Source organism: Sphaeramia orbicularis, chromosome 9 (assembly GCF_902148855.1).
Source record: "Sphaeramia orbicularis chromosome 9, fSphaOr1.1, whole genome shotgun sequence".
In the NCBI taxonomy this organism is placed as follows: Eukaryota; Metazoa; Chordata; class Actinopteri; order Kurtiformes; family Apogonidae; genus Sphaeramia; species Sphaeramia orbicularis.
Window position 1 is genome coordinate 7,584,617 of NC_043965.1, and position 14,457 is coordinate 7,599,073.

A 14,457-nucleotide genomic window follows, 5' to 3' on the forward strand; every position below is an offset into this window, starting at 1 on the left:
TAAATAACAAAACCTTTTATTCAATAGATCTTAGAAATTCCAATAATTTCATAGAACAATGACATTGACAGTGTGTAATCAGGTAGTTTCCAGTTTCCTGACCTTGGTGTACTTGTTGAAGTTCTGCAGAATCTCCCAGCCCCAGTCCCGGTACTTGTGGTCCTTGGTGAATCTGTAAAGGTAGAAGAGGCTCTCCACCGTCTCTGGTCTCAGCAGGTTGTGTCTGTCTGCGAGCTGAAGCACAAACGAAACACAAACAGTTCATTAACCCTTAGATGCAGAGGTGGGTCAAAAAACACCTGGTGAGGTTGTCTTTTTTTGTAATATCTTCGTAATGAAAAGTTATTATTTCATATTCCAGGTATTCCTCAAAAACATGTTATTGACATTATAACATTGAAACTTTTAACTTTCCTTTTATAGATTTTATGAAATTCTAGTTTTTGTATTCCTGCCCCAAGATTCCAAAAATGGGTCAGATTGACCTACATTGATTTACAACAAAATTTCTTCTGAACCTTTGATTCATTTACAGCAAAACCAAAGAACGGACTCACTCAGAAAATGGATGAGGACATTGTTCTATTTCTTTTATATACACTATATACTTAAATTTTTAAAAACATTTTAAAATTGTTCTAAAGGTAAAAAAACAAACCAAAAAAACCCAAAAAAAAACCCATCTCAAACATGAACTTACTCTTTTTTTGGGACCAAAATATAATATAAATGATTATTTTTAACCTGACAAAATGACTAAAGTGGCATAAAAACACACTGATTTTACCACGGGTCATTTAAACCCATTTATGGAAGAGCAGTGGGTCCCAGACACTCGTTAAGATCCGGTGTTGTCACTTCAGATGTCATTTCTGGGATTTTCCTTCACCCTCAGACAGTCGTAGACATTCAGGACATTGTAAGAATCTCCACAAACCTTCACGTCGATGTCCCGGATGCTGCCCTGGTGCATGTTGAAATGGACGATCTCCGGACTGAGGCCCGTCTCCATCTGCAGGTACATCTGGTAGCAGGTCTCCATCAGCTGTTTGGCCAGATCCATGTGATCGGCTGGCAGGCCATTATGAGCACCGAGGGCCAGGGTCCCAGGAAGGAAACACACCAGGTGGTCCTGACCCAAAAAAACACAAACACACTTAATACGCAAGAAAAGTAAGAAATAGAATTGAATGTCTTGTCATTGTAACAGGTAATAAATCACACTTATCAACAGAGGTAAATCAAACTCATGTCAGGTTGTGTTTAGACTGATGGAGACTGACAGTGATCAATATCCAATATGAACAACAGAGAAGAAGCAGTGTGTTTTTTTTTTTTGGGAGACTTTAAATTAAAAATAAAACACCACAACACAGTCCTGTGCAAAAGTCTTATTCCACCTTCATCTTTGTTGTTTTTCAGGGTTGAAATGATCATACATATTCATTTCTTATTCTCTTTTTGTCAGATGCAACAAGAAAATACAGGAAACGTGCACAACTTTAAACAAAACAAAAAAAAATTGACTAAATGTGTTGTAAAGGTTAAAGTCACTATTTAATGTGACCTCTGACCTCATGACAAGAAGCAGCACAGACAATTAGAAACATCTGACATACGTTGAATGAAACCTGGTATAAAAATCAGAAAAATAATGCAATAAATCTCATGTTGTCTAAACAAAAGGGTTAAAGACATGTTAAGTACAAAGGGAAGGCACACTGAATATGATCACTTTGGTTTATAGAGGCTGTTTTAAATCCAAAACATTTGTTTTTAATGCTGTTCATACTTCACATATACCAGACTGGATCTAAATACAGAGACAAATGTAAATGTGTGGACTTTAGAACTTTACTAAACTGAAGACTTTTACACAGGACTGTACATGTTACAACATACAGTGTTGGATGTAACAGAGCTGCCTATTTAATTATAAAATAATTATAACATGTCACAGTTACTGATCAAAACTTGACTGTGTGACTACGTAAATGATCTATTCGACTAAATTATTTTTAGTAAAAATCTTATTTGTCAATTATAGACACAACATCCATGTGACAAGACAAGAATCTACCTCAGTACTGAGAATTTAACAGTATTTTCCTTCCAAAATCAGAAATGGACAAATATTTCCGTATATTATTGGTTTAAACTGATGTTTTTAACTTCACTAGATGTCAGAAAGTTAGCAAATTTAATAAAATACAAACATGTGGTTAAGGAGTTAAAGTGCAACACTGTGTGTCAAAGTTGTTTTAGTTGTACATGATGAATCCTGTTGTGGTATTAAAAGGACAACAATCCGACATTAGACAATGGTCTGGAAACATTCAGTCATCTTCTGTCATTGTTTGTTTGTTTATCTGTCTGTGTGTCTGTTAGTAAGATAACTCAAAAAGTTATGGACAAACCAAGACTTGCTATTTTTGGCTGTTCTCAGACTGTCGGGAATATCCCTGCAACATTACACTGGAACTTGGAATGATAATCGCTAAGAGACTGATATTAAAAGAATGGAAGTCTCCAAACCCTCCATCTTTTCAAGCGTGGGTCAATAATATGGTGTCATTAATACAGATGGAAAAGCTCAGGTCTTTGAGGAGATGTTCTGTGAACACTTTTTCAGATGCTTGGACTCCATTTCTCGCATACTTGGAGGAAGTTAAACTGGACTAGGGAGTATATCTGTGTTCCAGTGACTGTCTTCAGCCTCTGCTCCTCTTTCACACACATCTGAGCCTTTGTGTTTTGTTTTGTTTGTTTTTTGTTGTTTTTTTCGTGTATGTTTTACATAATTGAAAACTGCACAATAAAATATATTAAAAAAAGTTATGGACAGATTTTCATGAAATTTTCAGGAAAGGCTGACACTGGCACAAGGAACAAATGATTAAATTTTGGTGGTGATGGGGGGGGACTGATCTGCCTTGGTGGAGGTCTGCGCTCTCCGAGTGCTTTTCTAGTTATTATTATTATTATTTCTGTCATTTTTAGTCACCTTTACAAACTGTTTTTATTTTTATCTTCTCTTTATCTTTCTTTGTATTTGATGCCTGTTGTTTTGTGCTGCTGTACATTTGAATTTTCTCCATTCAGGGTCAATAAAGTAAATCTTATCATAATCTTGTTGTAAATAAGTGTCAGGAATAAGAAATGTGCAACACTCTAAGGTCAACTTTAACCCAACTCCCAACTTCCAGTCATTACTCTGAGTATTTTCACTAATTTAACCAAATCAATGTATAGGAATCACATTCTTTGAAGCAGCAGCACAAGCCTGTGATTGGACACAGTTAAAGTCACTGACCATTTTGGGGCTGAACTGTCCGTGGGAAAGCTCTCCAACGAAGGTGAGTCCGTTTGGGGAAGACTTCTGTACCAGGTTCTTCTGGACCCCCTCGATGGCCTGTAGATAGTCCTCCAGGAGCCTGAAACAACACACACATACATACTGATTACTCACTGAAGGTGGATTTTCTCTAATGCAGAGGCGTCAAACTCATTTTAGTTCAGGTTCCACATTCAACCCATTATGATGTCAACTGGGCTGAACCAGTAAAATAATAGAATAACCTATACATAATGTCAACTGCAAACATTTCTGTGTTTTGCAGTGGAAAAAAATAAAATGTGTTCATGAAAATGTTTACATCTACAAACACCCTGATATTTCTTAAGAAAAATAAGCGCAATTTTAACTATATTATGTCTCAGTTTATCATTTACACATGTGCATTAAAACTTATAGCAATTTTAAGAAATTTGGAAAACACAATTAACAGAAACAAACAAACAAAAAAAAGTATAACCAAATAAACCAAAACAAATATGATCAAATTAAGCAGTAAGAACAAAACATGCACAAAAATGAAGAAAAACTTGAGAAACATTAACAAAATGATGTTAAAATTACACTTACTTCTCTTGACATTTCATGTTCATATTTGTTCAGGTTATTCACATTTTTTGTCAAAGGATCATTTGTAAATGGAAACATTGTCATGTAACTTTCCTTTTTTTCCACAAAAAAAGAGAAAAACTTGGAGTTTATTCATTATTTATAGGTTGCCATGATAGTATTTTACAGGTCTGACCCATTTGACATCATATTTGTCTGAATGTCCTGAACTGAAATGACTTTAACCTCCTTTATTGTTAATATATTCAGTGTAATTTTTGCATTTCATGAATTCCTCCCACAGGCCAGACTGAACCCGGGGCGGTTTTGGCCCACGGGCCATATGTTTAACGCCCCTGATCTAATATATATCTGCTACAGGGTGAATTGAAAGCTCTTGTCCTATTTGAGCTCAATGTACAGACGACTAATGCAGTCCGACGCCTGAACAAACACACTAATGCACTGACAAATTATTAAAGTAGACAAAGCGCTGTAATGGAAGCCTGAGCCTCCGGAGGCGCTGCACGTCTGCAGGGCATCCACCATTAAAGTTTGATTAATCATACAAACAGTCACAGTAACATATGCGCTGAATAGAATATCATTACATCCTCTGCTCTACGGCTGAGAGCAGCTCATGAGAAGAGAAGAGAAAAGACTTTGTCGTCGTGTGTTCAATGAAATTAGGAGTCCTACTTTTACTATTAAATAATCAAATTTCATGAGCTTGAATTATTCTGTATAATTATTACTACGGGCCTGAGCATTTATTCTGTTTTCGAGCTATTCTTTCCCATACAAATGCGTTGAATTCCCCTATTTAAATCTTTAAATGCCGTTTTCTCAAAATGTTTTTTTGTCATTCCTCAGTAGAAACATCTCAGCCTATGTAGCACCTATGTACACCAAACTTTCCACTTACACGCTTAGCAGTATTCTGAAGATATTTACAGCAGAGGGATCTGTTAATAAATCCTTCCTGGCCTGATTTATGTGATATTGTAATCAAAACAAATATGGCGGAAATGTATTTTTTTTAAGGCTGGACAGTATATTTGATTTCCCAGGTAATGAAAGCAGATATCCTGAAATCTGTCTGTAATTTTTTTTTATCTTGTATGTAAACAAAATGGGAAAAAAAATTGCACCTGGCTTTATCATTTGTTCAGATCAATCTACTGAAAATATACACAAAATTGGACATATTTAATGATATAATGCCTAATTTGCATAATTAAACATACAAATTTCAAAAACTTGTAATACATTTTTTTCATACTTGTAAGTAGTCAAGTGAGAGCGTTTCATGGTGATGTCTATTATTTTTAAATTTTACCCTATTCACCTGTAGTGTCTTGCCTAAATAAAAAAAAAAAACAATGCCAGAAAATAAGAAAAGAGTGAATATAAAATTACAAAAACTAAAAGAAAATAGAATATAAAATTTGACAAAAAGCAACATAATAGAAGTAAAGGAGAATAAAATAAAATATGACTAGACATAATATTAATAATAATAATAATAATAATAATAATAATAATAATAATAATAATGGATTGGATTTATGTAGCGCCTTTCTAGACACCCAAAGCGCTTCACATTATTGACCCATTATTCATTCGCTCTCACCTTCACACTCTGGTGATGGTAAACTACATTTGTAGCCACAGCTGTCCTGGGACAGACTGACAGAAGTGTGGCTGCCATTTTGTGCCTACGGCCCCTCCGACCACCACCAAACATTCATACACCAGTGTGAGTGGCACTGGTGTATGAATGTATAACAGTATGTATATCTATGAACTCAAGTCTATATAAATATAGTGCATTTATGTTTCTTATATTTCATATTTACTTAACATTTATCCAGAGGATTTTGCACAAACATGACTTATTTGACATAATCCCTATATATGAAAAACTAAGAATCTGTTTTCTTTTTTATGTGAATTCTGCCTCGACTGTACTGTTATTATCTGGAAACTCAGGTTTTTCCTTCATATGAACCCAGGTTGAAGTATTCCCACTGGTCCAACCTCCGTTCCGTCTCCTCCAGTGTAAAAGTCATCTATTTCATGGAGCGTATTTGAAAATCTCTATAAAAAGGTCTCATGCGGGGGTTTGTTTTAAGATAACATGTGGTGACAGCTTTTGCAGCTACAGATACATTCTTCATGAATATCATTAATATATAAATGCAGCAACAGCTACCAAGGAATATTAAGAGCCTTGACTTGTGTTTATATTTAGCTCTTTCCATTTCTCACTGAGGAGGCAGTTATTCAAGTTCTCCTCTCCACTTCCTTTCCTGACTATTTCTACTGTAACTAATGTAACCACTACTGGAAAATAAGGTGCCTGCACTTGAAAACCCTGGGCCTTCAGTCTATGCCAAAGTTTTTGCACATATGGACGGACGGACATTTATTATTGTTGGTACCATTTATTGCTGTTGGTACTGTTTATTTCTGTTGGTACTATTTGTTGCTGTTGGTACTGTTTACTGCTGTTGGTACTGTTTACTGCTGTTGGTACTGTTTGTTGCTGTTGGTACTGTTTACTGCTGTTGGTACTGTTTACTGCTGTTGGTACTGTTTGTTGCTGTTGGTACTGTTTGTTGCTGTTGGTACTGTTTGTTGCTGTTGGTACTGTTTACTGCTGTTGGTACTGTTTACTGCTGTTGGTACTGTTTACTGCTGTTGGTATTGTTTATTGCTGTTGGCACTGTTTGCTGTCAGTACTGTTTATTGTTGTTGGTAGTGTTTATTTCTGTTGGTACTGTTTACTGCTGTTGGTACTGTTTACTGCTGTTGGTATTGTTTATTGCTGTTGGCACTGTTTGCTGTCGGTACTGTTTATTGCTGTTGGTAGTGTTTATTTCTGTTGGTACTGTTTGTTGTTGATAGTGTTTATTTCTGTTGGTACCGTTTGGTTCTGTTGGTACTGTTTGTTGTTGGTACTGTTTATTGCTGTTGGTACAGTTCGTTGCTGTTGGTACTGTTTACTGCTGTTGGTACCGTTTATTGTTGTCAGCACTGTTAATTGCTGGTACTGTTTATTGTTGTTGGTACTATTTATTGTTGCTGGTACTGTTTGTTGCCGTTTTTACAGTTGTTGGTACTGTTTATTGCTCTTGGTACTATTTATTGCTGTCAGTACTGATTATTGCTGTTATCATTTATTGTTGTCAGTTCTGTTTATTGCTGGTACTGTTTATTGTTACTGGTACTGTTCTGTTTTTGCCCGTTTGTTTCCATTTCAGGGTCTGTTTCAGTGTTTGTGTATAACTCTGTTCTGTTCTCCCATCAGGTAAAATCCATACGGTAATAAACTAATTAAATCCAACCAATAGAGGGAATTGATGTAAGGTTCAAAACCCTCTTAGATCAAAACTGTCACGCAACTCGTGGCCCCTGTACACTTATATTGGAGGACAGATTTAAAAACACAAACCAAAACCCCAGTGTTCTTCACTCACTGTGTCTCCTTCTTGCCTCCCTGGATCCACTGCTTCAGCAGGTATTCGTAGTAGCTGTCGGCCCTGGCGCCCAGTGTGTAGATGCCCTGATGGGTGAACTGGCCGTTGTTGGTATTGATGAACATGGGGACGAGTCCGTCCAGTTTCCCGTCCAGTTTGTGGACCTGCCTCATGACCTCAGCCACAGCGGCCTGGGACAAAACAAGGACAGGGATTAGACCAGATAGAAAAAAAGAAAGATTTTGATCGACACGTAAGACTTTTCCTTTTAATCCCAAAGAGGCGATATCACAACAGATCTGATGTTCAAGCTGCAAGAAAACAGATGCAAGTGATAAACTACATGGACAAAAGTATGTGGACACGTTGAATTCAGGTGTTTCTTTTTTAACAGGGTCTGGGATGCAAAACAATAATGACAAATATCATACACTGTTATATTGGGATAAATATCCTTGCATTGGTTAGTTTGATTTAAATGATCTTTGCTTCTAAAATGCCTCAGAGATGGGTTTTATTTAATTTCCCTCAACACTAATTTTGTTTGTTTTTTTTAAAAATCAATGACTATGATTTTAAAGGTTCTACCTCTAAATTTCTAAAATATTTTTCCTGCTTTGACTGTAAATAATTTTCTACCACAACTAACCATCTACGGTCTTCACATCTCACTGAAAAAGAAAAATCTCCCATTAAACTTTAAGGAAATTTTGATGTTTTTAAATCACAATTTAGCATGAACAGGACATCTTACAGCTGCAGACGTGCTGTGTTCCAATACTTTTGTCCATATAGTTTATAAACATCATGGATTGTCATGGATAAAACAAAATCAACGTTGAGAGAAATTGAGATTAAAAAAAAGAAAAAAAAAGTTTTGTTGGGACAACTTGTAAGGCTGAAATTTCCACCAATATCAGAAAAACAATGATTTATATACTGTGTATTGTCATTCATGCAACATATATTGATATTACTGATTTTTATCCTTATTATCCAGCCTGAAAAGAAACTAAACTGCCCTGGTTAAAGGCTTAGAGTCCTGTTGACAGCTTTAATACCGTGTATTCAGTATTAGTATCATATTCTATTAGAAACCAGTCAGGGAGCAGTGAGTCTGTTTGCTTCTGAGCCTGTGACCATTAAGAGTAAAAAGAGAAAGGCTGAGATCATTACTCATCACCACACCCTCCTGTTTATGTTACATCCAGACAAATGGATCTGGAGGATCCTCATTGTCCTGTTTTCCAACGCAAAAACAGTTCTAGCAAAATATACTATCCTTATATATTGTGGAAAAGCAGCTAGTTAAGAAACCAGTAAAAGCATCATGTCCAGGCTGTTCAACTAGTAATAAAACATAACTATATTTACACTGAACCAGCTGTAACTAGTCTCTGTCCACCATACAATTATAAAAAAAATGAATATGATGATCTAAACATCTAAATAAAAACTCCAACATGAGAAGTGGTGACTGTAAAGCCTGGGTGATTATACATGAGGGTATTTGACTAATGTTTTCTGACAGATGTGATGTAACCTGATCATTGCTGTGTTTCTGATTGTTCCTATAACCACACATTTGACTGAACATGACTTGGGTTTTCGTGCTGCTGCTCTGGATGCATGACCGTGGCCACTGGGATTCATTATCTAGACCAGGGGTGTCAAACTCATTTCACAATTTGATCTCACATGAGTCGGACCAGTAAAATAACACCCTATAAATAATGACAACTCAACCTGACAAAATTAAATTTCTTAAGAAAAATAAGCGCAATTTTAATAATATTATGCCTCAACTTATCATTTATACATGTGCATTACCGATCGAATCTACAAAGGCACAAAACATTTAATAAGAGGCAGAATATTGTTAAAGTTGCACTTATTTTTCTTTAGACATTTCAGGTTGTTCATATTTGTTCAGGTTATTCACACTGTTTTGTTAAAGGATAGTTTGTAAATGTAAATATTTTCATAATTTAATTTTTTTGCATTAAAACAATTTGTATTTATGGACATAATGTAAATTTTTTTTCTACATTAAACCAAGAAAAAAAAATAGGACCAATGGCCCTGTAGCTTACCGGCCAAATTGAAAGCTTTGGGAAATGTATCCAGATGCCATTTATTATCACCCAGTTATGTGTATTTATTATATTAGAAATAGCCCATGTTTTTGTCATATTCCAATCAGATCGGTAAAAAATTCAAATTCCAACTTGATATCAGTGATACTTACTGATTTATTGCATCAATCCACTTCCTATCTCTTATTATGGGAAAATTTTTCAAAGTCACATCAAATCCAGAATCAGATCTGGATGGAAATAATTTCAATACCATGTGTTGACATCATCATACAGAAGCTGTATACTAAGTTTAAAGTCAATCAGAACTGGAGTTTCGGAGAAGACGACGATTGAAATGTTTTCCCCATAAGAGCCCATGTTAAATTTTGCATCAGTTCCAGATCCAGAAGAAGATCCTGATCAGTATGTGGACATTATGTTTTGGTCATCTCCCCATCAGGGCTGGACTGTAGAAATTTACACTGGATATCATTTATATTTACTGAGTTATTGCATCGATCCACTTCCTATCTCTTACAATGGGGAAATTTTTCAAAGTCACATCAAATCCAGAATCAGATCTGGATGGAAATAATTTCAATACCTTGAGTTGACATCATCATAAAGAAGCTGTATACCAAGTTTGAAGTCAATTGGAATTGTAGTTGCGGAGAAGAAGACAATTAAAAGTTTTGTAACGGACGACAGATGACAACGACAACGCTGGACGCCGCATGACGACAATAGCTTACAGCCTGTTGGCCAGTAAGCTAAAAAATTTGGAGTCATTACTCATAGGTTTTTATGCTATTATTTTACTTGAGATCATGTTGGTCTGTATGTGGAACCTGAACTAAAATGACTTCAACATCCTTGATTGTTAATATCTTAAGTGTAATTTTTGCGCTTTTCAAATTCATCCTGCGTGCAGCATGTTTGACACCCCTGATCTAGAAAAACAAAACCCAGCAGATGATACGAGTTCTAGTTAATTTACCCTGTGACGCTTTAATGTCAGAACAAACTAGTGATGGAAGATTGAGAGTAGTGAGTTCACCTGCTGAGAACAGGGGAGATGAGTAGTTTCTCAAGTACTTCACTGGAAAAATATTGAATGATTTTATAGTTTATGCTCCAGCAATGAAATAATGACCCAGGGCAGGGCAGACGACACTGAGCCAGTCTGGTGGGAAATGCTGAATGGTTTACCAGTTATTCTCTGGAAACAATATGACAACAGACAGACATGCTGATACGCGATATCTGCCTGCATTATATTCTGCTACAATTTACTTAAATCCTGAGACAGCGAAGATGTTAAATCAACAGTAAAAGGCTGAATCTCCTGTTCATCTCTCAGACTCTAAGCTCTTCACTGACAGATTTGGCTTAGCTCCACTTCGTCAGATTTACTGAGTTTTAAGACTGTAAACAACTGTCTGATTAAGCTGTAAAAGTCTGGGAGAACTAAAGTGCAGGGAGATGCAGATAGAAAGCAGTGTCTGAAGAAGCCCAGCCGCAAGCCCTAAAGGTTATATTAAATAAAGGTCAATTGAACCCAGAAGAACTACCAAGAGCAACAGCATCAGCACGTTAATTAAAAGCAGTGAGCTGCAGATCTTCAGCATTGTGGTCAGGAGCATCAACTGGTAAATTAACCCATATGTACCTGTTTTTAATGGCAGAGGAAACTGGAGGAACAGAAAAACTCAACATAGAAAGGCTCAAACTGAGAGTTGAACCTGGAACCTTCTTGTTTATTTAACCCATAAAGACCCAAACATCCACTGGTGACCAAAAGCATCTACTGATCTAAACTGTTTCATACCTCCTGAAACACTAATCCTATCAATGCATGTAAATAATTGGTGTAACTTATTTTTAGACAAGAGATCTTGAAAATCTTATTTCAAGAAATCTTACCAAGATAATTTTCAATTGTTCCATTGGAAGATTATTTTTTGCTTAATTCAAGCAAAAATATCTTGTATTCATTTTTTGTTTTACTTGTTTTTAGAGGGGCATTTTTTCCAGTGTATCGACACATGTAAATAATTAGTGTAAAATGCACTTTGTCATCTTTTCATGATCATCAGATATGACCCATTTGGACATTCAGAGGCTTCGTAGTTACCATGGAAACAGTCATCTTCAACATTGATTCACCAGTAAAACCCATGGAGTTGGATCAATGACAGTGGATGGACACACTTGATTTATGTTCAGTTAATGATACCTTCATTGAAAAACTCACTTTCTTCAGTTTTTCTGTTTCTGATATAATAACCTTCAACTATAATCTGAGTTTTTAGGAACATCTACCTGATCAGTGAATTAAATACAGGAAAGTATTTGATTTTCATGGGAAAAACACAAAATACCCAAGATAATATTAGAATAAATCGTGATAAACTAAAGAAAGGTAAAATATAGAGGAAAAATTCATTCAGGAACTGCCACAAAAGTAGCCCTGGGTCTTTATGGGTTCAGTGCTAACCACTACACCCTCATGTCACCCCATAAACCAGTTGTGGTAAGGTGTGGGTGGTCTGTTCACCTGGTACTGTGGGTCCTCTGTGAGCCGGCTCAGCTCTCTGAACTCCAGCTGGATGCTGGTGACCTCGGCCACGGTACTGTCTGAGGTCCAGCGAGGGGGGTGGGCGGTCCCTTTGCCAATGTTCACATCGGAGTAGGGGATCTTGGACGGGGTGTTGAAGGCGGGCATCAGCCTGGAGCCGATGTCTTTCTGCACAGAACAACAGATCACACACAGACATTTACATGTGGAACACAAAGGTGACAGTAAGAGTTTAAGTTTAATATCAACATGATGGAAAAATACTGAGTGTACTGAATATTTCACACATGTATCCTTGATGATTTTTTACCCACAGAAGTGTGAAGGCCAGTGGGAACACAATAAAGAAGTGTTTTCTTATCAGTATCCAGCATTCCCACTTACACCCAGCAGAACAACCAAGGACATTCCACCTTCAGTTTGGAAATAACTTGCCTGTTGCTCGTCAAACCATGACATATTTTGGGTTTAACATGTATTGTGCTTAACCTTTGTGCCCTTCTCAACTTTACTGCATTCTGGTTGTCTTCATGGTAAAAATGAAAATGTGCATGAACAAAAACTGCTATAGAATCATCATACATCAGTATAAATATGTACATTTTATTGGCTTTTTTTTTTTTTAAATAAATCTCTTAAACAACTTCTGTCCTGCTCAAAACTACCAAACATTCAAACATTCTCAGGATTTTAACCCTTTAAATGCCACTTAAATTATTTGAATTCTGAATGATTTCTTACCAAAAAAGTAAAAACTTAAATATTTTCCATATAATAAATAGGGGTGGGTATTGGCAAGAATCTGGTGATACGATACAAATCACAATACTAGGATCACGATATGATTTATCACAATATATCATGATACTGTTAAAAAGACAATTTTTTGTTTGTTTCTTTTTTTTACAAAATGATTATTTCCTGGAAAAATCGAATTACACCAGAAATATGCACAAACACTAAACACATTTTTATTTGATCACAACAGGATCTAATGCTATATCACAAAATTTTCCTGTGTTAAAACTTAAATTATGTTTTATAGACATTACAGATTAAGGTCTTGCTCAAATGTTCATATTCTATTAGCTCATAACTACCATCATAACATTATTTTTGTGCAATCCCAAACAAAGGAACTAACATCTGCCTCTCTCAGACAGTAAAAAGTGCTTTTAGGATGCTTCAAATAACCATTATTTAATAAAACAGGGTTAAATAATAATAAATAAGACATAAACAATAAAAAAACAAAAATGAACCTCCCGCCGTATCTGCATTTGAATAAATACCTAAAAATATCTATACAGTCCTTTTTAATATCGATACAGTATTGTGAAACGAAATATTGCGATATATTGCAGAACTGATATTTTCTAACACCCCAAACAGACTGGATCCCTATACATATCCACTCACTGTATAAAAACTCCAATTTGTACTTTCTGAACGTATTAAAATATAAAACCCACTGTAAATAATATATACATAAACATATATTCTAATGGACCGGATCCCTGTACACACCCACTCACTGTATGAAACTCCACTTTGCACTCTGTACATATTACAATATAAATCTCATTCCGTTGTTGTCCTTGTCTCCAGTTGAATGTTTATAGGTCTATGTTCAAGGGTGATTGGGTTCATATTGTTTAGATTTAATGTTGAAACAAGTGAGCAAAGAAAAAAAACGGAGCCAAATTCCTTGTATGTGTTCACGTCCTTGGCCAATAAAGCTGATTCTGACTAGTATTTTTCTGTAGTGTCAGTTACTCCTTGTTGTTACCCTCGTGGAAAAAACTGTCCCATCGACTTCTATTAAAACCACATTTTTTCATCTCCTAGCCATTACACTGCATAACCATATATTTTCTAATGTCAACTTTTAATTTAAGACAACAGTGATATTTAACATTTTTACTGTATTCCACCAGTTTCTACTTTTTGCCCATTGTAGGCTGATGCATGAGCAGGTCTGAAGTTGTTTAACAGATTTATGAAAACAAAAGCAAATAAATAAATGTTGATGTCCTTGAGTTGTGTGAGATTCTGTGCACTCACTGTTTGAATAAATCTACATTTTGACAGTGGTGACTCCACTATTTTCTGACAGTAGTGAACAGGTTAAAGTCAGTCAGCCCCATAAACTCTTAACCCTAATGAAACCTGGGACTACTGTAGCATCTGCATCGATCCTACAGGAACTGGAATCAGGATGTGGTTACTCCAGGCCAAACAAAGGTCTGGTTCTCACATTTCTCTAAAGGTTTTTTGTATAACCAGCTGCTCCAAACACATGGTCCCCGGTGGCTACGGATGCACTGATTATGAAACGCCAGACCGATACTGGTACAGATTGATAAAATTATAAGTCTGTCTGATACTGAAGTGTTTTTTTTCCCATTTATTTTG

The 14,457-nt window shown here is 35.9% G+C and overlaps 2 protein-coding genes across 2 annotated transcripts in view; one reads left to right on the forward strand and one right to left on the reverse strand.

Annotated features, from left to right (window-relative positions):
* The window catches only part of dpp7 (dipeptidyl-peptidase 7), a 40,773-nt gene extending 38,049 nt beyond the window's left edge, over positions 1-2,724 (forward strand). Inside the window, exon 14 of the transcript XR_003936275.1 lies at positions 2,633-2,724. The gene's annotated coding sequence lies outside the window, so the exon portion shown is untranslated. The remainder of the gene's footprint in view (positions 1-2,632) is intronic.
* Positions 1-14,457, reverse strand: part of man1b1b (mannosidase, alpha, class 1B, member 1b) — a 30,680-nt gene that overhangs the window by 2,029 nt on the left and 14,194 nt on the right. The window contains exons 9-13 of the mRNA XM_030143558.1: positions 12,022-12,210; positions 7,387-7,577; positions 3,314-3,434; positions 938-1,132; positions 103-234 (exon numbers count right to left, since the gene is read on the reverse strand). Coding sequence (XP_029999418.1) covers positions 103-234; positions 938-1,132; positions 3,314-3,434; positions 7,387-7,577; positions 12,022-12,210 — 828 coding nt within the window. The remainder of the gene's footprint in view (positions 1-102; positions 235-937; positions 1,133-3,313; positions 3,435-7,386; positions 7,578-12,021; positions 12,211-14,457) is intronic.